The sequence below is a fragment of the Vipera berus genome, assembly GCF_964194415.1.
Source record: "Vipera berus genome assembly, chromosome: 1".
Classification (NCBI taxonomy): domain Eukaryota; kingdom Metazoa; phylum Chordata; class Lepidosauria; order Squamata; family Viperidae; genus Vipera; species Vipera berus.
This window is the reverse complement of record NC_138202.1, coordinates 201,438,251-201,462,695: the sequence shown is the minus strand read 5'-3', so window position 1 is coordinate 201,462,695 and position 24,445 is coordinate 201,438,251. Positions and strand designations below refer to the sequence as shown.

At 38.4% G+C, this 24,445-nt stretch overlaps 1 protein-coding gene across 4 annotated transcripts in view; it reads right to left on the bottom strand.

The window, feature by feature from the left end:
• Window positions 1-13,111: 13,111 nt before the first annotated feature.
• Window positions 13,112-24,445, bottom strand: part of ESF1 (ESF1 nucleolar pre-rRNA processing protein homolog) — a 41,839-nt gene continuing 30,505 nt past the window's right edge. For 2 of the 4 annotated variants that reach the window (XM_081330023.1, XM_081330022.1), the window contains one exon: window positions 20,817-20,916. Coding sequence is in view for 2 of the 4 variants with exons in the window: in XM_081330022.1 (XP_081186148.1) it covers window positions 20,818-20,916 (99 nt within the window). In the remaining 2 variants the exon portion in view is untranslated. Of the gene's footprint in view, window positions 13,709-14,808; window positions 14,959-17,544; window positions 17,613-20,816; window positions 20,917-24,445 lie in introns of those variants that run through there. The other 2 variants (XM_081330021.1, XR_014026740.1) reach the window with 2 other exon arrangements.

Genomic DNA, 24,445 nt, shown 5'->3' with positions numbered 1-24,445 from the left:
GTGGAGATGGGCAGCACATAAATTAAATAAATAAATAACAAACCAGGAAGAAAAATAAAAAGATAGACTGTAGATCACTGGCTCTTTCGTGCTGTCCTGATTTGGCTTTGCGTGAATATTGATTCTATTCTCCCGACTCATTCAATCCATTCATGCATACGTTCTCTGATAATTGACTATCTTTTGGAAAATCTAGCCGTGTGATCTTCCTTTTCTTGATCTTCTACTTTAGCTTTAGGGTCTGGTTTCCTCATTATCTCTACCCTCCAAGGTGGTTCTTGCCAGACTTATTTTCCAATTATGCAGGAACTGTGTCCCTAAACAAATATGCAACAACCAATCGCTCATGCTCGGTTTACTTCACACATTTTCTTTTTAGCGCCCTTTGAATTGTAGGCAGTCCTCGACTTATTACCACAATCGAAGCTAAACATTTCCATTGCTGAACAAGACAGTTCTTTTGGCCCCATGTTCGACTTTTTTTGACACAGTTCTTAAGTGAATCAGTTAAGCAGTTGTTAAGTCAGTAACCCGTTTTAAGTAAGTCTGGCTTCCCCAGACTTTGCTTGTTGGAAGGTCGCAAAAGGTGATCGTATGACCCTGTGACGCTGCAACCGTCATAAAGCCATGCCAGTTGCCAAGCATCCAAATTTTAATCATGTGACCATGGGGATGCTGCAACAGTCAGTCCTAAGTGTGAAAAATGATCATGTCACTTTTTTCATTGCTACCTGTTAAATCCCAACTGTATAACAGCAGATTGTGAAGTTGTAAATGCAAATGATGGTGTGTGTTTTTTTAATTTGCTTTTTTTAAAAATAACACTCCCTGGGGTTACCCCTTCACATATACTATGCAGTGAGATTGTTGCAGAATTAAGAGACTCAGACCTCGGAATCAAAAGAAGTTTGTTTTATTTCACGCGCAAAAGGTTCAGATTAGAAAGCAAAGGCAATGTCTGAACAACTTTCCAGGAAACAAGCAAGTACATTTATAGTCTTCAAAAGTCACAGAACACGGAAATGTAACTTATGAATTCTGATTGGTTACATAAATTCTAAGCCCCCTTCTAGCTCATCCCTAGCCCCCCTTTGCAGTGCGAATTTCTAGCTAAATATCATGCAACCTTGCTTCTAACAATGGTCACAGGTGTCTTGCTAGCGTCTAAGTTTCCTGTGCTATGTCTGTGGTCGGCTACAAGCAAGACATATGTGGTTAGCTGTAACTGAATTCTGTGTCAGCTGTGCTAAAGGTGTTCCAGGGGTGAATGTGTGGTTTGACATTTTCCATTTCCTTGTTCTTCTTCTAACTAATACACACATTTTTCTTTATGCCTCACTTTTGTGTCCTACCTCACATTTATGACATACAGCATTCATATGTATTCTTTGTATCTTTCTTTATAGCCTGCCTCAAGATGTTGGGCTGGCCTACCCTTCAAACATCAGTTTCCAGTGGCTAAACAGTTGCTACAGTATGTATTTTGGCTTCCTCTTGATTTGAAACCTTGTTCAGTTGGGAATCTAGAGCAATGAAAGGGATCTCTAACATCCATCTTTAATGGTGTGCATAGTCCGTAGTGCGTATAGTCAAGGCTATGGTCTTCCCAGTTGTAATGTATGGCAGTGAAAGCTGGACCATAAGAAAAGCTGAACGCCAAAGAATTGAAGCCTTTGAACTATGGTGCTGGAGAAGACTCCTGCGAGTCCCTTGGACTGCAAGATGATCAAACCGGTCAGTCCTAGAGGAGATCAACCCTGACTGCTCTTTAGAAGGCCAGATCCTGAAGCTGAAACTCAAATACTTTGGCCACCTAATGAGAAGGAAGGACTCACTGGAGAAGAGCCTAATGCTGGGAAAGGTTGAGGGCAAGAGAAGAAGGGGACGACAGAGAATGAGGTGGCTGGATGGAGTCACTGAAGCAGTAGGCGTGAGCTTAAGTGGACTCCAGAAGATGGTAGAGGACAGGAAGGCCTGGAGGAACGTTGTCCATGGGGTTGCAATGGGTTGGACATGACTTCGCAACTAACAACAACAACAACAATAGTCCGTAGGGATCACTTTCAGGTGAACCAGATTCCTACATTTGTAAATGCTCTTGTGCAGGAGAGAATATTGACTGCAATGGATTATTATGCAAACTTCATTTAGCCTCCCTCTTCCAGGGGACGGCAATACTCAGGAGTTAGTAGAAACCCAAGTATAAACTAAGTATACTGTACCTGCAATTTTGAAAAATTTCAAGTTCTTTCAATATCATTTCTGTGGCTACAGCTGGTTGCTGTTATTGCAGTCATTTATACAGCTAGTATTCCGTGTTTAATTGTTTAAAAATGAAGTGTGAACATTTAACATCAACATGCAACACCATCTTAGTCATCTCCAATACTGTAAAACTTCAAGCAGAAAAGGCAGGTTGCAAGGCCTGTAACATTTTTGGCACTTTATATTTTATATTTCATTCTTTAGTACCATTATTTATTTGAACTATGTGTCAGTGTGGCTTAGTCATGTTGTTTTTGGAGGCTGTGGGAAAGGGAATAAAAACCAACTGTCGCAGTTGATTGGAAACGATACATTTAATTCTGGAGGGCAGAAATAATAAAAAGCATGTGGGCCTATTTATCTCTGCTTGTCTGATCTTTTTCTTTATATTATTACTAAATAAATCAAAACTTCTTGTGGTTCCAACCGTAACATAACATCTGTAAGCATCTGATTTACATATTTAGTAATCACTATTATGGCTGCCAACTTTGAAAGGAAATGACTGGATACTAAATCACATTTTAAATGCATAAGCATGCACATTTTCCGTTACTTTTCACTGAGTTTTTAACATTGATTAGTTATCTAGCTAGTCTTTTTCTCTTATTTCCTCAGTTTAGAAAACAATTCACTTCTTTATGGCTGCAGCAACGGGGAAACAGAAGCACAGCATTCCTGCTAAACAAAATATTACCTGCATTTGCCAAATGTTGGTTAACTTGATAGCCCAATTCAGCTAAAGCAAGGCTAATGAGACTTTGAAGTAAACAAGATTCTGTGAGGTTTGAAAAACAGGACAGCTTCCAAGCATGAAATACAAACTGAAAATAGCATAAAGCTATTTCACCTCATCATTATTCTGCTTTCCTTGGGGACAAGCAAGACTTGGCATTCTCTGAACCCTCCTTTAGAGGGAGAATCATACTTTATTGGAAGGAAACAGTTGAAATTATTAGTCAGTCCAAAGCCAGTATAAAGGTGACAAAACCTTGAATTAATGAATGTCTCAGTGATGATTGGGGATCTGAAGCTGCCAGTCCAATGAAATAGATGAATAGCTGAGTGCGTAGGCACATAGGGTAGCTGGCCATAGTCTTCCAATTATTGTGAGATGCACTGTATTGTTATTGTTTGATTGTTTGAATGTGCTTGTTGTCCCCTTCAAGATGACTTTGGGCAACTTTGCAAAATCAAACAATACGGGAGAAAAAACTTCCATAGTAACACAAATAGCGAACACTCAGGAAGCAGAAATCCTCTGTCCATATTCCTCACAATGCATCTGCCCATCCACCTATCTAACCCAAGGCACGTCCAACACTGGAGCTTTTTAAGAAGAGATTGGACAATTATTTGTCTGAAATGGTATAAGCCAGGTTTCCTGCTTGAGACGGGGGTTGGACTAGAAGGCCGCCAAGGTCCCTTCCAACTCTGTTATTTTGTTTTTTCTGAAAAGCCAGGTTTTTAAAGAATACCTAAAGATGGGCAAGATGGGAACAACGTGGATTTCTACAAAATATTGTTCCAAGGGGCAAGTGCCCCAACATAGATGGTTTGCCTTCTAGGTTCCATTAGGTGATGTTTGATTAAGGGGACCTAAGCAAACCAATCCTATCAGAACACACAGGATAGGCAGACGTTATGAGAGGCAAATGGTACTTTAGATAAGTGGATCCTATGCCATATAAGCCTTTATAGATTGTGCCCAGAAGCTAACTGGCAATTAGTGCAATCCACATAGAAGGGTTGTTAACCATGGATAAAGTGAGGCTTGTCCATCACAGCTTGTGCTGGATCAGCTGACACTTCCAAATAGTCTTTAAGGGCACCCTATGCAGAATAAAATGCAGTAGTCCAACTGTGAGCTAACCGAAGTATGAATGACTAGTGAGAGTCCAGAAAGATGCCTGGATTACACTCCAATCCTGAGTGAGGCAATGCCACCCAGCTCAGGACTAAAAGTGGAAGATTCCCAGCATTGGACAAGCAATATATTAATAGCCATTCAGTCTTACTACTTCCTGACTTTTATAGTCCCCAGACACTGGGACAAGACCTAGAAAGCATTGTTTATTTAGCCAGGAGTCATTTCCAAGGACTCAAGTAGATGTCCTCCACCTTCAGAACATATTGCAACTGCCCTGAGACAAGGTCTAGAGTGTGACCTCCAGTTTCAATCATGGCCTCAGTAATTTGGGACAAATCTATGGTTAGCACGATAGTCATGAACCTCTGAGCTGTTCCAGACTCAGTGCTTCCTGGAGACAAAATCCCCAAGGATTTTATGTATTATCTGTTGCAGTGATGATGTTCTTGGAAGTGATTGTATCAACAAGGTGATCTAGCACAATACTACTAATCAATTTATAGCTATCCATGTGAGCAAGATAATAAGCTAAGTGAATTCTCTTTAAAAAAAAAGAACGTGAAAAGCATTTCCAGGCAGTAGTGAAGAAAAAAAAAATCTGTAATCCTGCAATATTTTGTAAAGACAAGGTGAGACATTCAGCCTGACTTCTGAAAGTGCGAGAGAAAGGTAATAAATTTTTTCACGATTCATTCCAACGTCCCTCCCTAGACACCATTCAACCTGCTACCTTTTTTTTCCCCCAAGCCAAATTTCTGTTGGAATGAACAAATATGTGCCAGACTAAACATCCGAGTAAACAAGGGCCCGAGGGATTGCTTAGTTTTGCAAGGCGTTTCTGTTCCAGTTCTATTATTTAATACATGTTATCATTTTTAAAGTAAGAAGTAGAACTTAGTCCCAGAATCTTTCACAAAGGGTTTTCCTTTTAGCAAAATGAAACAATAACCAATGATTAAAACCTATCACAGAAATCCCAAAGCCATTATCATATATTGATTTCTAGCAGGAGAGGGACAGGTTAACTAAATACAGTGGAAAAAAGGAAAATTGGGACATCTGTCATTGATCTCCTGCATCCTGCTTGATTTCAACTATACCTATACTCTGGGCAAGGAAAACAAAAAAGCAATTGAAGCAAACTGTGGGCTGGGATTTGATTATTTTCTTTCCAAATTTAATAAGTAGAAACACTTTCTTTGCATACCCTCAAGATACTATTCTAGTGCCTCAAGGGGAATGAGTGCAAATTCCATTCAGGACATGAATAACTTACAACTGGGTTGGGTGATTAATTTTCTCATGAGGTCACATGAGAACCTGGGATTGTTGCAGGCTGGATATGGACAGCCGAAGGGCCAGATAAAATGCCTAGGCTTGACTTATCATTTATTGTTCATCCATATCTCACCGCATCGGCCCATTATGATCCCGAATGAGGCATGTCAGACCAGAAATTCTTTAGGTGTCTTCTAGTTCTTCAGAAGGAGAACACATCCAAAAAATATTACTTGTACGATACCTGCAGGTGTACAAAAGCCCTAGAACAGACATGTCAAACACAAGGCCCGGGGGCCGGATGCGACCCGCGAAGTGGTTTCATGTGGTCTGTGAAGCCATCCTGAAAACAGTGAGGGAACGGCCCCCACTGCCTTGGCCCTGGCCCAGAGACCCTCCTTCTGCCAGAGACCCTCAGATCTGTCCCACTCCTGCCCAGGCCCCCATAGGCACCCTTGATGCGAACGATGTAGAGCTGGCCACGCCCACCCAGCAGGCCATACGCACTTTAGCCATGCCCACCCAGTAGGCCACGCCCACCCTGGCCATACCCACCCGGCCCCTTGAGGGCAACCGCAATGCTGATGCGGCCCTCAATGAAATTGAGTTTGACACCCCTGCCCTAGAAGGTTGGGAGGGGGTATCAGCTCTATAATAAATCTAGTGATAATGATAGCCAGGATTACAGAAAGAATTTTTTTGTCATGCTTCACCCAAACCATTTTTCAAAGGTGGACTAGGAAGCAGAGATTCAAAAACACAGATCATTTATAAACTAGTCTAATTAAATAAAGTACTTGATGCATCTAAGCCCTTGCAGCATTTTTAAATAAACACTCAACCAATGAGAGAACAACATAAATCCACTTTATGAAACATTAGATTCGTGGGATATCCATTGGCTCCCATGTGACTGACTCTTGGAGATATCTCTTGGCACTGCCAGGTTTTTTTTCTATATTAAAACATACATTTTAACGAAAGAACCAGAAAGTTGTGATATTATTTGGAGCATTATATAGTATTTCTTTCCAAGACTGCCTTTAGGCCTCAGATTGGCTCCAAATGTTCCTTGAAAATGATTCCTAGTTGCAACTTAGTGCTTTGTTTGGGAGTATACTGTACTCAACAACCCCAAAAGGAGAGACAAAGGCACATGGAAATAGGGAGAAGAAGCATTATGCAAAAGCTGGGTGATAGAAGGTACAGCTGAAACATTTTTTTTTAAAATCAGTGACTTGTCAGCGATCCAAACATGCCATTTGGATATTTAATGTAATTGGCTATATATCTTCAGCATCTATTTGTTAATAGCCAGTGACAGCCATTTTGCAAAAGTACCTATAAATTCAAAATGTCATCATCTCCCTAACAACTCTTCAACTGAAGACTAGATTAAAAATAAGATTGTAGGAACAAAGATTGGCCTCCTGTTGCCCTTAACTCTAGGTGTGCCCCCCCCTAAACTGAGCATTTTCTGAATATATGACTTCAGCTTCCAGTTCTCTCTCACTCACTCTCCCCCCTCCCCTCCCCCCCCCGAGTTGTCTAGTAGCACCTAAAATTTGGAATAGGTTTTCTTTTTTTTATTATTGAAAAGTTTTAAAATACATTTTATCTTTAACAATCCCCCCTCCCCCTCCCCTACCTATCCCTCCCTACCCCTCCCCCCCTTTCCCCCCTCCCCCCCCCGACTTCCCAGAGCTAAGTACAGGGTATAAAAACAAAAAACAATCATAAGCATCCATATGCTACCAATAATAATTTCTTAAATCTATCACTCTCTAGCTCATATAAGATAACTACAAGCGATACTAATATTTCATATAGAGAAAAAAAGAAAATAGAAAGGAAGACTTATTCAAATGCTAAATGAAACTTTTTAGTCCCATATTTGTTCTGGATATATTCAATCCATTTTTTCCACTCCATAATATAACGTTCTTGCGAATGATCTTTCAAATAAGCCGAGATCTTTGCCATTTCCGCCAGGTCAGAAACTTTTAGAGTCCATTCTTCTATAGTCGGCAGTTCCTCCTTCTTCCAATATTGACCTATTAAAAGTCTTGCTGCTGTAATTAAATTCAACATCAACTTAGTGTCCACGACAGTAGCATCTGCAATTATACCCAACAAAAAGAATTGCGGACAAAACTTTATCCTTTGCTTGAAGATCTTCTGCATATTCCACCAAATTTTTATCCAAAAAGCCTTGACCTTTTTGCAGGTCCACCATATGTGAAAATATGTTGCATCTTCGCCACCACACCTCCAGCATTTTGGCTGATAATTCGGATACATGCTTGCAAGCTTTTTAGGATCTAAATGCCATCTATAAAACATTTTATAAAAGTTCTCTCTTAGATTTTGAGCTTGTGTAAATTTTACGTTCCTCACCCAGATCTTTTCCCACGTGTCCATTGTAATAACTTCTTGGATATTCTGGGCCCATTTTATCATACAATCTTTAACAAGTTCTGTTTCTGAGTCAATTTCTATCAATGCAAGATATATCCGTTTGATATGTGCTGGACCCTGATTTCTAATTTGCTTTATCAAATTTTCATCAGTCATTGCGAAACCAGTTTTCTGATCTTCTTTCCACCTGGCCCGTAACTGAGTATATTGAAACCAGGTTTGAACAATCTTCTCATCTCGCAAGAGGTTATACGATTTTAAACACCATACACTTCTTTCCAAGCTTAAAATCTCCTTATACGTAGTCACATCATGTTTGAAACCAACATTTATGTTTTCTATTGCGTGTTTTGGAATTGCCCACAATGGCATCTTACAGTCTAACTTATGTCTATACTTCTTCCAAACTCTCAACAATGCCTGTCTTAAAATATGCACTTTAAACACATTATCTACCTTCTTATCATACAACAAATATGCATGCCAGCCAAATAACAAGTCATGGCCCTCAAGATTTAATAATCTCTCTTGTGTCAAATTAATCCAATCACTTATTCCTGCTAACGCAGCAGCTTCATAATATAATTTAAGATTGGGCATTTTAAGACCACCTCTTTCACGAGTATCCTGCATAATCTTAAGTTTAACTCGTGGCCTTTTCCCTGCCCAAACAAATTTATTGATACCCCGTTGCCATTCTTCCAAATTAGAATCTTTCTTAAGAACCGGTATCATTTGAAATAAGAATAAAAATTTAGGCAGGACATTCATTTTCACTGCTGCGATTCTTCCCAGCAAAGACAATTGCAATTTTTCCCAACTCTCCATTTCTTTTTGAATTTTTCCCCATAATTTTTCATAATTATTTTTATATAACTTTATATTAGAGGGTGACAAAAACACCCCCAAATATTTGACCCTTTTAGCAATCTCAAATCCAGTTAATCCTTCTAAAAGAGCCTTTTGCGATACTGTCATATTTTTGGCCAGAATTTTAGTTTTTTGTGCATTAACTTTAAATCCAGAAACCCTCCCATATTGCATTATTATCTCCATCAGGTCCACAACAGAGTTTTCTGGCTGGGTCACTGTAACAACCAGATCGTCTGCAAACGCCCTCAATCTATAATCCTGATCTCTAATTTGTATACCCTTAATTCTTTCCGAATTCCGTATTTTTACCAGTAATATCTCCAATGTTAACACAAATAGTAAAGGCGATAACGGACACCCTTGTCTTGTGCCTTTCTCAATATTACATGCTTCAGTCAAACTATTGTTAACTATTATTCGGGCAGTTTGTTTTTGATATAATGCCCTAATTGGTTGCAAAAATTTATCCCCAAAATTCATTTTATCTAAAACTTTCATCAAAAATTGCCAATTCAATTGATCAAAAGCTTTTTCAGCATCTAAAAAAATTAGCGCCGCAGGGATCTGGTTGTTCCTTTCCAAAAACTCTAATACATCAACTATATGCCTCACATTATTTTTCATTTGCCTACCACTAATAAACCCAGTTTGATCCCCATGAATCACCTGTTGCAGAACCCTCATCAATCTGTTAGCCAACACCTTAGCAAATATCTTATAATCTGTATTTAAAAGTGATATCGGTCTATAGTTTTTTACTTGAGTAACATCTTGATCTTCCTTCGGAATCAAAGAGATAAAAGCAGTTCTCCAAGACGGAGGCACCTTTCCCCCTCTCTGAATTGTCTGGAACAGTTCCTTTAACGGCTTTATCAACTCCATTTGTAAATTTTTGTAGTAAACCGCAGTCAAACCATCCGTACCTGGCGCTTTATCCATCTTCAATTCCTTAATTGCTATAAGAATTTCTTCTTCTGTTATCAATTGGTTAATCTCCTCTTTTTGTGCTTGCGTAAGAACCGGGATGCTAGCATTCTCCAAATATACATCAATGTCTTTTTCATTAATCTTCTCCTTAGCATATAATTTAGAATAAAAATCCACAAAGGCTTCCTTAATAAGATCCTGTTGAAACACAACCTTTCCCTTATGTTCAATTTTATCTATATTAGAAGCCCTTTGCTTTTTCCTTAGTCTGTAAGCTAGCCATCTACCTGGCTTATTAGCATTGCAAAAAGTATTATGCCTGGCAAACCGCAAATTGGTTGCCACTTGATCAGCCATCAATTTATCAAATTGTCCTCTTAATAGCTTAATAACCTCCTTAGTCTTCACATCCAATGGGTTCAAAATTAAGGCCTTTTCTTTTTCCCTAATTTCATTCTCCAATTCTTTCCTTCTGGCTTCCAAAGTACGTCTGTATTTATTATTCATATATATCAACACCCCTCTCATGTAGGCCTTGCTAGCATCCCAAACCATGTCCATAGAGGTATCCTTATTCATATTAATTTCAAAAAAATCCTTCATCTGCTGTTTACATTCTTCCACATTTCTCTGATTTCTAAACAAATTCTCATTTACGCGCCACGAGCGCCTATCCCTATTGTCCTTATTGATCTCTAACCAAACTGGACTATGGTCCGAAATAGTTCTTGCACAGATCTTTACCTTCTTAATCCTAGAAAAAAAATCATTAGTCAGCAAAATAAAATCAATCCTGGAAAAAGATTGATGTCTGTCAGAAAAAAAAGTATAATCCTTTTCATGTAGGTGTGTGTCTTCAAGACGGAGATTTCTGGCCCTAGCAGGGCTGACCTTCACACTGGCAATGATTACTTTAAGTCAACATATTAAGTTTTGTAGGTTTTTGACAACTTGCATTGTTATCATTGTTCTCCACTGCTGATTTTAGACTGGTTGATTATGTCTTTAATAGAGAAGGACAGGGAGGAAACCAATAGTGTGAGAGAGCAGGACTCCAAACAACAACTTTAAATGCTCTTGGGGAAGCAAGCTAATTTTATGGCTGGTAGATTGTAAACCATGGGTGTTTTATGCATTTCCTCAAATGAAGAAAGGTAGAAACTTTGCCATGAAAATGTTCCAAGTAAGTCCTAGGTTGGACAAGTCCAAATACCTGTAGTTCCTCCAGCATGCTCATACGTCAGATCCAAATGATTAAATCTTCCCTAGGAGTTTCCATAAGCCAATGCTTTTAGAATGAAATTTCCAAGCAGTCAGCTGTGTGCTGTCAAAGGTGTGATTCAAGCATATATTTCAAGCCAAATTATATTATAGCCATTTGTCTTGTTGCTCTCTCTTCTGAGGCTACATGGAGATATGTGTGTGTGTGTGTGTGTGTGTGTGTGTGTATAGATATAACAAACACGGAGCCGAACAAAAGCAGCACAACTCACCAGTTCAGGTCTAAGGCTGGCAGCTGAGACCAGCCCATCCACTCAAAACACATCCCCACCCAATCAGAACACAGCCCCCATTCAAAACACACTCCCACCCAATCAGAAAACAGCTAACCCTCCACCCAATCAGAGCACACCTCCACCCACAGAACACACCCCCTCTGGCAGTTTAAAAAAGAAAAAACAGCCACTACCACACACTTCTCCCAGAAGAACAAAGCTGAAGTCACCAGCCTGAGGATGACGGATGAGATTTCGTCGAAACGTTGCCCTGATACCTCCAATTCTACGTGGGGAAAAACCCGAATGACCAAAGATCTACATAGATAGATATATACCAGTGGTGTGGGATACAGCTGGTTCACACCAATTCAGCAGAAGCGGTAGCTAATTTTTTGTTGCCTAGGCCCAGAATGGACTTCCGGAAGTGGCATCCACACAGAGAACCAATTGTTCACATATTTGAATCCCACCACTGTATATATCAGACATGTCAAACACAAGGCCCGGGGGCTGGATCCGGCCTGTGAAGTGGTTTCATGTGGCCTGCGAAGCCATCCTGGAAACAGTGAGGGAACGGCCCCCACTGCCTTGGCCCTGGCCCAGAGACCCTCCTTCTGCCAGAGACCCTCAGATCTGTCCCACTCCTGCCCAGGCCCCCATAGGCACCCTTGATGCGAACGATGTAGAGCTGGCCACGCCCACCCAGCAGGCCATACACACTGTAGCCATGCCCACCCAGTAGGCCACGCTCACCCTGGCCATACCCACCCGGCCCCATGAGGGCAACCGCAATGCTGATGCGGCCCTCAATGAAATTGAGTTTGACACTCCTGGTATATATGCATTCAATACAATAAAAATCAATATATCTAGGAAAAGAACATTCAACTTCAACTGAGATGGGGAGGTCAGCACTCCACCTCCATGTGCCGCAGTTCAAATGAAAGGTACGGTCAGCCTCAACTCACTTGTTTTTAAGTTTGGTATGATAGCTGTTAGGCTTTTAAATGGGACATAATCTTATGCAGAATTGACTTGGGAGGCCGGTGTGTGGTGTAGTTGGTTCACATGGTGTGGTAGGATGGAGGGTTTGTTGTCACTGTGTGTTAGGGGGAGGGAGCACGGGGGGAGTCTCAGCTAATCTCAATGTACACATGTTGTACTTTGACAATAAAGGTTTATTATTATTATTATTATAGCTAAAGGCATATGGAATATCAAACTGAGCTCAGCTCCAAACGATAAGATGTTGAATCCTTCGCTATGGGTTCAAAATGGATCAAATATCACATGCAAAAACTTCCTAGGGTATCCTAGTTTTGTGAAGCTGCAATAAAAGTTAAGCATGCCCTCCTTGCAAGAGCACTCCCCAGTTGTGTCTTCTGGCATCAGAAGGGAAGAGAGAATACTTCAACCAGTATGGAGAGCAACCTGTTTCACAAATGTTAGAATAAAGCAGCTGCTCCCAATTTGTTTCAAAAATAGAGGATGGCATTGCTTGTACGTTTTTGCTTGGCAATCAAGACTGTTTCATAAATTCAGTCCTATTGGAACAATTAATCAGTTAAGACAATCAAGCCTTTGAGTGCAGATATGCATCTAGCAATTCCCAGAAAGGAAATACTGAATTATCTAAATCTGGGAGAACACTGATTCTTGTTTGCATTGTCAGCCATTTACCACGTCCTGTAAAATTATAGCGGAAGATATTTTGAAGAAATAATCTGTGTATTAATGATTAGCCAGAACTCTGAATTGTACAGCAATTTGGAAATGTACATAGCTTATCAGATTCTTAATTTCAATTTTTTGTGTGAATCAAAGAACTAATGTAATATTACAAAAACTATGACAATCTTTTGATAGTGCAATACATCTTTGAAATTTTTTGAGAACTGAATTTTTAAAAAGTATCCTACAACTTTAAGCACTGTGTTCTTATTCAATGCTAGTCGCAGTAATAACAGTCACATGCTTTCTATTTAATCCACTTTATTAATACGATTACAAATATCCAAAATATTTTCCCCATTTAAAAATGTTCAAGAACCAAATTCCACATCATATTATGAAAGAAAGCAATCTCCTTTTTTAATATAATCAAAATAAATTCTATTTGCTTTTTAGGATAACTTTATTTTGCAATTCCTGTGGCGCGATTTTTATAAGCATTGAACTTGAACTGAAACAAAAGGTGAAGAAAGGTTCAAGGACCCAGTGGGTTGTTTTTTTTTAGCCTAAAATAAATTGTGTCTTCTTGGAAAGTCCATCTTCAAACTCTTCAGTCAAGTTACTTAATTTTCTGTTTCTTCCTTGCCTGAAACTGTTCTGTTTTATTCTTGACAGATTTGACCAGCATCGACAATGCAGGATCTAGAGATTTTCTGGCAACAGTTTTCTTCTCTGCCATAATGTCCTGCTCTCCTTTTGCCTCAGCTGACCTTTGATGCCTTCGGCGAGCTTTCTCCTCTAAAATCTTTTGTACTGCTTTTGTTTTCTTAAAGTTTGGATCGGAAGGATCCAGATTGTACAAATGGGAAGTATACATGGCTTGAAATCTGTCATCGTCAACATTTACCTGGGAACAGCAATAAAGGAAATTTTACTTGCCAAAAGCAAAATGAGGAGAAAATTGTTAACTGTACCGTGCAAGAAAGATGTTGCTTAAGAGGACATACAATGACCTTTGGACTCAGGGAGCAATTCTCAGGCATGTTAAATACACAGATCATGAATTTGCCAAGAGACCATATATCTCACAATATGCTAAACATATTGGACCATGTCTTACCTACATGAAAATATCATTCATCAAATATCTCCCTGCAGTCACATGTCCGGATTTTGGCCCTTGGCAACATTCTCACATTTGCAACCAGTTGCAGTGTTCCATGGTCATGTCTTCAGTTTTTAATTTTAATTTTTTTTATTTTGCCAGTTTCCAGCAAAAAAAGCTGCCTATTTGGGAGAATGGTTTCATACTTATGACCACATGATTCACTTAATGATCACTATAAAAACAATAATTAAAATCGGGTCTGCTCATGGGGGTGCCTCAACTTATGTCTGTCATGACTTATGACCAAAATTCTAGTCCCAGTTGAGGTCATAAGTTGAGGACTACCTATGCATTCTTTTTACCTTCTTACTATTTCTTCTGGGTCTTCTTAATACAAGAACAATATAGAAACCAGGCCCATGTTGCTCCTCTGAAAACATATGAAGAACAGCTTTTCCAATCAATCTGTATTCCCCTAGGTCAGGGGTAGGCAACCGCGGCTCTTTTATGACTCGTGGACTGATCGACAAGCTCAGTGTCCTAACCCACTGAGCCACCGCCTCCTCCTATTCCACTTACCTACATTCTACGTATTCATGGAAAGACAAGGGCAAAGGAAGAATATGTAGCTTTCATTCCCATTATGCCCAGCTAAGATTCCAGGAGTAAAAGATTACTTAGGCATTAAGTGATATGGGGCAATATCAAAACAATGGGAATGATAATAGTAAAATATACATTCATGTTACTGCTAAGCTTGTAAGCCGCCCTGAGTCTTCGGAGAAGGGCGGGCTATAAATGGAATTAAAAAAAAATAGCCATGTGGTTCTTAGTATATATTAAGTCAAAATGATCCGTGTGTTTACTCCATTTCAGAAAAGGGAAGCCCGTTCTGTTACCTGGAAGTCATCTGTCAGCAGTTCCTTCTTCTTCATTAGCAACTTCTTTTTCCTTTTGCTCAAGTTCTGCTGTTCTACAATCTTGTCGTAATTGAAGTGGCACTTTTCCTCCTCGGCATCATCCTCCATCACCAGCAAAGCCATTTCAGCCTATTACAATCAGAACAGAGGGGCCCTGTTTGTATCACACTTCAAGTAATACAGATTCCAGATGTTTCTATGTCTCCAAAGACCGAGCTGCTAATGCAGGACTGGGACAACCATAATAGCCGATCTATTTACAAAACATTGTTATTAGCAAGGATAAGATCCCTTTATTATAAAAGGGAAAGAAAGAAAAAGCAATTAATAGCATCACCCTCACTGCAATAAGACTAGATTAAGAATTCTAATCTCTGTGGTTTATTTGTTATGCTTTTAACCCGTCTTTCCTTTGAAAAAGGTAACGTGTCTTAAACTTCCAAGCAAAATCTAATTCAAATATCAATCACAGGAAGAATCTCTTAACAGCATATTCCAAGACTGCTTGAAGTTTTAACATAGTTGGTGTCATGTTCTCCAGATATATTCCAACATGGCAGAGCATGCAAGTGGACTGTGTGTACTTGGGCTTATTTGAACACAATATTTTAGTTGCATCAGTGGGATTTAAGCTCCTGCTCTGAAGAAACCATTCCCAACCTGAATATTTGCCAGAGATGTGGAAGAATTCTTGGAAACTATCTTATTATGGGAATTCTAGCAGTTGAAACCATCTATTTTTCCACAGGCTAATTTCCTTCCATCAGTCAATAAGCAAGGTATTATTTTCTACGAATTAATAGGAAAAACAAGCAGCTAATCTTTTTAGCAATTTGAGAATGGCATACTTTTTGGCATATCTACAAATCAAATATTTGCATTTACACATGGTAGATATAAATATTCTTATTAGACATGTTCAAAATATTTCCAAGTCAAAATGTTCCAGTTGCAGATAATCATCTTTTTGAAGCATAAAAAAAAGACAAAATGCATGTCACACTACTATATTCTCATTGGCATACAAAAAGAATCTAGCAAACCTTGCCTGGTCCTAAACTATTAATCATGGTTTTATTATTGTTTAAATGGGAGGCCACCAGGAAACATTAGGATTACAAGCTTCACTGGGGAAAAAAAACACTCTGGAAAAAGACAATAGCAAACTAGTTCTACAGTGCTACAGAAATACGATATGGAGTTTTTCTTCAAATCACTAGAAGTTTTCAGACTTCACCAGTATCATAGCATGACAATCAACATCTGGCAACTGCTAAAACATGATCACAAATAGTCATTTCAAAGTTGCCATGTATTGTTTCAAACATGTGCAGTATCATGACATTATGTGGAATGTCCCTGAGGAAATATTTTCCATTGCCCTTTCATTTGGATGGTGGTGATGTTTAAACTGATTCAGACTACATGGCAAAAGCTGGGAACATCTTGCAAGTACAGACATTTCAGAAACGAGAAGGAAGAAAGCTGTGTTTCTGAGAAAGTCATCCTATGATTATCTTGCCACACTGGCTAATACAGGAGAATCATTTCACAAAGTGACATCCATTTTTCCAATGAAACTTCCATCTCGTTTCTTTTTTAAGGAATAAGAAATAAATTCTATTTTTGTTATTAGGGTTTTCCCAGCCACTAATTTCCATTAATAGTCATTTTAATTAGGAGGTTGTTCTGATTTCATGCAACATAAGCTGCTTTTTGTTTCAGCACACTGAGTTGTGGTATTAATGTATATCAGGGGTGTCAAACTGCCGGCCCACGGGCCGGATGCGTCATAACAAAACCGTGCCCACCCCATTGCTGGCAATGGGGAAAAAGCTCCGATATGTCACGCGACGTCACGTGACGTCACATGTTTGACATGCCTGATGTATATTAACAGTCTGAAGATGACATACAGCTCATCATTATATCAATACAAAGCCAATTAATAAATGCACTGGCAAAGTAACGTGAATTGTGGTATTTACAAGTAGTTTACATAACTGATTTTTCTCAGAGAACGTTTGCAATTAACCCAGTTTAGATTTAAAAAAGCGATGTTTGTGTCTTGACATCTGCTCCTCTCTCCTACCATTTAGACATGGATTGGGATAGCAAGAAAGACAGAAGAGTCCCCAATTTCTCTCTTAAGGGATTTTAAACAGCTCCTCTCCCCAACCATCCCTTTTCATTTGATCCTTCCTCTGCTGAGGGACCAAAATGGCAATAGTGAAAAAGGAAAACACACCATATTTGGACACTGATATTCTTTATTTAGGCTTGTTTGTTCAACTTTCCTCATCACCGGCATTCGCCAGAGGTAAGGCTTCAGCAAAAAAGAAAAACAGCTAACCCTTTAGCACTGCTAAAGCCAATGTTTGTACCAGTCTTGTTACTATCGGATGGGAAAGGCCCACACGAGACACATTTCTAAGCTAGGACAAGGATGTAAGTACCCTTTTTTTGTAAAAAAAAAAAAAAAAAAGAATAAAAGGAACATGTTGGTTAATTCCTGAAAGTGATTGTGTGTCTCAAAGAGTGTAGATAGTCTCACATCAGTTTTCAGCCTTAAGGATGTAATTGTTTGTCTTCATATCTGAGGTAATGATATCTCATGAACAAAAGGCAGGTTCCTTTTATCCCAGACAGCACAAGTACTATTAAAAGTACTCATTCCTATATCTAACGTTAGTATTTCTTTAAAGTGACTCCTACCTTCTGCTTTTCAGCATCCTCATCCTCTTCTTTAACAACTTCTCCCTTCTTTAATGTTTTATTCAAACCTAAGCCGAAATAAATGTAAGTATTAAAACACATGTAAATAATGGTCTCCTGAGATAATAGAAAACCTTCTGGAATATCAGGCTTTAAAAACATAATAAAATTTATCTGTGGGAAAAAATAAGAAAATGAATCATCTTCGTGAGGGAAAAAGTTTAGTCAGAGATTATTTTCCTCAAGACAAAAGACTCCTGCTATAAAGGGTGGCCTAAAGTATTTTAAATGAATAACATTTACCCCAATAGGACTTTTTTTATTTCTGAGATACTTGTGGGGTAAGAAATATAGATTTCACAATGGTGCAAAGTCTTTTGAAAAGTGAGAAAAAGAGAGAATACATGCTAGACATAAGAAAAAAAATCTCAAACCATGTTTCAGGAAATAAGCAAATGTAACATCGTGTGCAGTAAACATTATGTAAAAGCTGTTTTTTTTCTTCCTTTCTCCCTTGGCAAGCACATAGGAAATATCTGTAAGTAATTTATTCAAGACGCTTGTTCTTGTATCAAAGCTATATGAAAACTTTTTTTAAAAAGCAAACCACAATGCTTTGTGTCTACCAATACAGAGAGACTTGGTTTCCAAAGCTAAAAAATAATAAATTCATCATCTTGCAGAGGGATTTTTTTTGGTATGCTAGAAAGCTGAATATATTCACTATACAAAACAATCTGACTTTTTTTTCCTCTTTAGTTTCTATAAGCTCTGGTTTATAAGCCTATTTGTTCTGAAATCAATGGTTGCCCATAGTCCCAATTCATACTATCAGTTATCACTTTTAAAGCCTTTTGAAGTACACACCATGTATAAACCAGTATTCATCACGCAACAGCTTCAAAAAAATCATTTAAAAAGGCTCTGTTATAAAGGTAAAGGTTCCCCCGCACATGCGTGCTAGTCGTTTCCGACTCTAGGGGCCGATGCTCATCTCCGTTTTAAAGCGCTTGTCCGAGGACATCTCCGTGGTCATGTGGCCAGCATGACTAGACGCCAAAGGCGCACGGAACGCTGTTACCTTCCCACCGTAGTGGTCCCTATTTTTCTACTTGCATTTTTTACATGCCTTCAAACTGCTAAGTTGGCAGAAGCTGGGACGAGTAACAGGCACTCACTCTGTTACGCAGCACTCGGGATTCGACCCGCCAAACTGCCGACCTTCTGATCGACAAGCTCAGCATCCTAACCCACTGAGCCACCGCGTCCCTCAGCTTCAAAAAATCAAATCTGCCCCACCTAGTTTGATCATTTAAAAAGGCTCTGTTATAGGTACCTCTGTTTCACCAGATGTGGGGCAGAAAAGAGACCTTCTCAGTGGTAGGCAGAATTTCATGGAAGATTATTTCCTTGGAGGAAATAATAAATAATAATAATTAATAATAAAGTCTAAAGATGTTTTAAAAAAACAGCCAAATTAGTATTGTTCCACTGGGCATTTTACTTTTAGATTAGTTTAATTTAATAGTCCCTATAATATATTAGATTTCTATTGTTGATGCATAGACCCATACATGCAAGCACTTTCATGCACACACCCTATTCTTGTTCTGATATTGTTGTATCCTAACCATTGAGCATTTGGGGCTACAAATAAGCAAGCAAAAAACCCCCCAAAGAATCTACCTACACTACTTAATTCATAGGTTTAATTAAAAACATTAAAAACACCATTTAGAGTGCTGCACGACGTCTGTAATGTACTTGTCTTGGCATTATTTTATATAGAAGCAATTTCCTGACAAGGCAAATTACTTTTGAAATCAGGAGTTAGTCAAAGCAGCTTCCAGAGCATAAAATGCAAGGATACCATCTCTGAAGATTAAGGAACCCTGCTGGCTATAAATTCTATTAACAGTTTCATCGAGATGAAAGTCAATCGCATATAAAAAGGCTATATAACGCACGAATAGAGATTGATTCAGAATTGGAGTTCGTTAAAGATTGTATGATAAAATGGGCTCAGAATATTCAAGAGCCCATAATGATGGATACTTGGGGAAAAAATTGGGTTAGAAATGTAAAATTTACACAAGCGCAAAACTTAAGAGAGAATTTTTATAAGATGTTTTATAGATGGCATTTAGACCCTAAAAAGTTAGCATGTATGTATCCAAATCAACCACCTAAGTGTTGGAGATGTAATAGTGAAGAGGCTACTTGTTATCATTTATGGTGGACATGTAAAAATGTTAAAGCCTTTTGGATAAAAATATGGTGGATTCTTCAGAAAGCTTTTAAGAAAAAGATAAGATTTACTCCGCAGTTATTTTTATTGGGGATTATTTCGGATTGTACCATTATAGAAACCAAATTAATGTTACATTTATTAACGGCAGCCAGACTTTTGGTGGCGCAACACTGGAAGAAAGAAGATTTACCTACAATAGAACAATGGATACTTAAAGTAATGGATGTGGCTGAAATGGCAAAAATTTCAGCATATTTGAAAGAACAATCGCAAGAAAAATATATTTTGGAATGGAGAAGATAGATTATATTCAAAACAAATATGGGACTAAAAAGTTTCAAATAGCTTATGAATAATTTTTAACAATTATAGATGTGTTATTATAACTATTTTAGTTTTGTTATAAGGGAGTTAAAGAGTTGAAGGTTTGTTAACGTTTTAAAAGATATTTAGCATATGTTTGCATAAGATTGTTATATATAGCACCCTGTATTCTGCTTTGGGAAGTCTGGGGGGGAGGGGAGGGGGGAGGGTTGAGGGGGAGGGAGGCTTTATTATTAAATTTTGTAAAACTTTTCAATTAAAAAAAACAACAGTTTCATCAACAGAGCTTGAGCATCGTTCGGCAGCTAAGTCCTGAATTTGCCCTATCAATGTACTATAAAGCATTTTTGGAATATAATCACATTTCACTTGCATTTTTTTTCTATCCTCATTTGATATGATTTACTAATTCCATCCCTTTCCAGCAATTTCAAATGAACCAATGGCAACAGTAGCAACAGACAAAATCGGAGAAAACTGTTATTTCTGCATTCATTGCAAAAATGATCCATTTGTTTTTCTGCTCTTGCTCCTATTTTTAATTAGCAAAGAACGATTAAACAGTTTGTTTTAACACATATAACAAGTACAACGCCGCCAAAGAAGCATCGAGTGACTGCTTTTGTCACAGCTTCTTGGATAAAACATTTGATATGTACTGTGTCATCTTTAACAATATGGGATAGCAAATCTGACATCTAACCTGGTCTTCCAAGTTCCTCAGCAAAATATGGATCATTCAAATCAACATCAGATGGGCATTCATCTTCAGTCAGCATTTCCTTAACGGCAGCAGCCTGAAACAAAATACACTCTATTTTCAGTATTAAATACTAGTAATATGATTAAATACATCAAGCATAAAGTTATTCAAAAGTAATCCCAAGGCGCAAACCCTTCATAGAGGAAGAAAATGATTTCAAACAAATGTTTTGCTGAAATTAACACAACCAAGGACCATAGGCATCTATATACTTCCTAAGGACAACTTAAGAAGTATTTTATAAGGAAATGTATGATGAAAAATTGAATTGCTAGCACAAAATGATGCAGGATTGCCCTACAAAAAACACTTCTAAGCCAAGTGCTTATTAATATGAAGCAATGCAAAAAAGTGAATACAACCATTTTTGTTAGTGGAGAATGTGTAATCCATTTTGTTCATTTTCATAAGAAATGAAACTGGTCTTCCCAGTTGCAATGTATGGCTGTGAAAGTTGGACCATAAGAAAGACTGAGCGCCAAAGAATTGAAGCATTTGAACTATGGTGCTGGAGAAGACTCCTACAGTCCCTTGGACTGTAAGGCGATCAAACCGGTCAGTCCTAGAGGAGATCAACCCTGACTGCTCTTTAGAAGGCCAGGTCCTGAAGTTGAAACTCAAATACTTTGGCCACCTAATGAGAAGGAAGGACTCACTGGAGAAGAGTCTAATACTGGGAAAGGTTGAGGGCAATAGAAGAAGGGGACGACAGAGAATGAGGTGGCTGGATGGAGTCACTGAAGCAGTAGGCGTGAGCCTAAATGGACTCCAGAAAATGGTAGAGGACAGGAAGGCCTGGAGGAATGTTGTCCATGAGGTCGCGATGGGTCGGACACGACTTCGCAACTAACAACAACAACAAGAAATGTTGGTAATTCAATAATTTTCAAGGATCAAAAAGTTGCATAGGTCAAATTTGTCAATGTTCCTTGAGCTACAAACCCCAAGGATAATTCTGAAGTTCTGAAACATACCAAGATATTATGCAGGGACACATATTTTTATTATGTTTAAACTCTTTGTCTTCTTTGTCTTGTTCAATGTTCATAATAATTCAGAAAGACAAGTTTGAGGCAGCTGAACACCATGAAATGAACTTCATATCTGCATAAAACACAATCCTGGATCTCTCTATGAATTGGATGCCTTGCAAACTTCTTAGTGCTACAATACTTTACAACTGGCCACACGGGAGTTCACAGGAATTGGTCAAAAACATTGAAAGGGAATCACATTGCCTATCTTTATGAACTATTAAACTAGGCGTCAGTTGGGCTTCATGCAACAAAATAAGTTTATTTTCATGCCATTTTGATGAGTCACTGTGAAACTTGGGAAATAGACTATCTTACAGGAGACTTGAAGAGTTGGGGAAAAACAGAACTTATGCTATGAATTCGTCAAAAAATCAGTCAAGGACATGCACCTTGCTTAAAAAGCTCTTCTTTGTGAAGAACATGGATTTATTGTTGGATTCTTGTTTTGTCCTACATTTTGATGCCTCATAAACTCTTTAGTCAAGAAAGGTAGGAGAATCTACAATATTCAAATCCATTCCCTACAGTATATTCTATCTAGTGAATGAAAACTGTGGTAAACAAGACACCAGGATATTTGTAGGAACATTTTCTTTTTTAGACTAAGCTACTATTTATTCATATCACAGCTCCTTCTCAGAATGAATAAGCCCTGGAATGCAACGGAACGGAATAAAAAGCAATAGCACTTAGACTTATATACCGCTTCACGGTGCTTTACCAGCCCTCTCTAAGCGGTTTACAGAATCAGCCAATTGCCCCCAAGAATCTGGGTCCTGATTTTACCGACCTCAGAAGAATGGAAGGCTGAGTCAACCTTGAGCCGGTGAGAATCAAACTGCCAAACTGCAGTCAGCCAGCAGTCAGCCGAAGTATCCTGCAGTACTTCATTCTAACCACTGCACTACCACGGCTCATGGAATGGAAAAAGGGGGAAAGGGTTTTCTAAAGCCTAGGAATCATTTCAACTACAGGTGTCTTGAAGAAAGATGGGCAAGATAGGATAATGCCTTCTAAAAGGGTATTTAGAAACACTGCTTAAATTTGAGATTATGCTGAGATAATCACAATATGATCGGGTGAAGGAATGGAATGACCATAGTACAAGACTGAGTTAAAGAAACATTTGACTTAACGTTTACTAAATGGCTGCGAGCAAGTCGCTATTTCTTATTTTAGTGACTCTTAGAGTTGCTATGAAGATAAAATGACAGGCCCATTTACAAAGTCGAGAGCTTCACTGGAGGTTATTAATATGAAGAAGTTAATAATTAGCTCTTAAAAATACATAGCAGCATGAATCTGTGTATGGGATGGAAGGCTAGAGGCTTCAAGCCTCTCTCCCTGAAGCATTCTGCATCTTCAAAATCTGATCCCACTCACACTTTGCTGTAACAGCTTGGTAATTCCTACTCTAACTATTTTCTAGGAAACCCCTCACCTGGTGTATCTGTGAGACATAGACTATTAAAATGTAAAAATGATAGGGAGGGGTACGTAGCATAAAGGTGTGAGACTAGGTGTTTCACCTCCCTCGTCTGGGATACAGATCACTCTTACAAAAGATAAACAAAATCAAACTTTAACAAGAAAAGACATGGCACATGAAACCCCATTTACCTTTAAGAAATTTACAAAAACATGCCATGTTCTAGGCCAGGGGTAGGCAACCTCGGCTCTTTTATGACTCATGGACTTCAACTCCCAGAATTCCTGAGTCAGCTAGGAATTCTGGGAGTTGAAGTCCATGAGTCATAAAAGAGCCGAGGCTGACTACCCCTGTTCTAGGCTGACCATAAGATGAAACTAATCTGACACACAGCATGAGGTAGAAATATATGTCTGAGGTTGCACAGATTTACATATTTATATAGAGAAACAAACATAAGAAATTAGAAGGCTTAACTAATACCATATATGAACATAAAAAAAATATCAAAATTCTTATGCAATTTTCCAGCTAGACTTTATTTATTCCTTAGAGGTAAATGGATTTTTGAAGTAAAAATTCTTCTCTGGCTTTCTTCTTTGACTTTTTGAGCTTCCTGTAGATTCCAACCTTTAATCAGGGGCTCAAAAGTACAGAGTTAGTTTTCTCTTTTTTCCTGGCCCCATTACTCAACTTTTCTCTTTGATCTAAAAGGATTAAACATTTCTTCAGTTGAAAGGGTGGGATTGGGCAGGATCTGACTGTATACATGGACAGAACATGCTTTTCTCGCTCATAAAGATATGCACTTTACGTATGTCTGAGATGTTTACCCTGGCATAACTGTCTGATATGAGGCATTGACCCTTCTACGTGTTTTGTGGGATAATGTATAGCCCACTTTCTTAATTACAGAGATTATACAAATAACTCAAAATCATAATAATCATAAATACAAATTCAAGCATTGTGTCTTTAAACAGATGGTTATCTAATGTTGCTACAAAAAGTTGCTTGATCAACTTTTCCAAAATAAAGTACACTCTGAAACTCAGTTTATAGAATACAAAATTTTGGCTGACACATTCTGAAGAAAG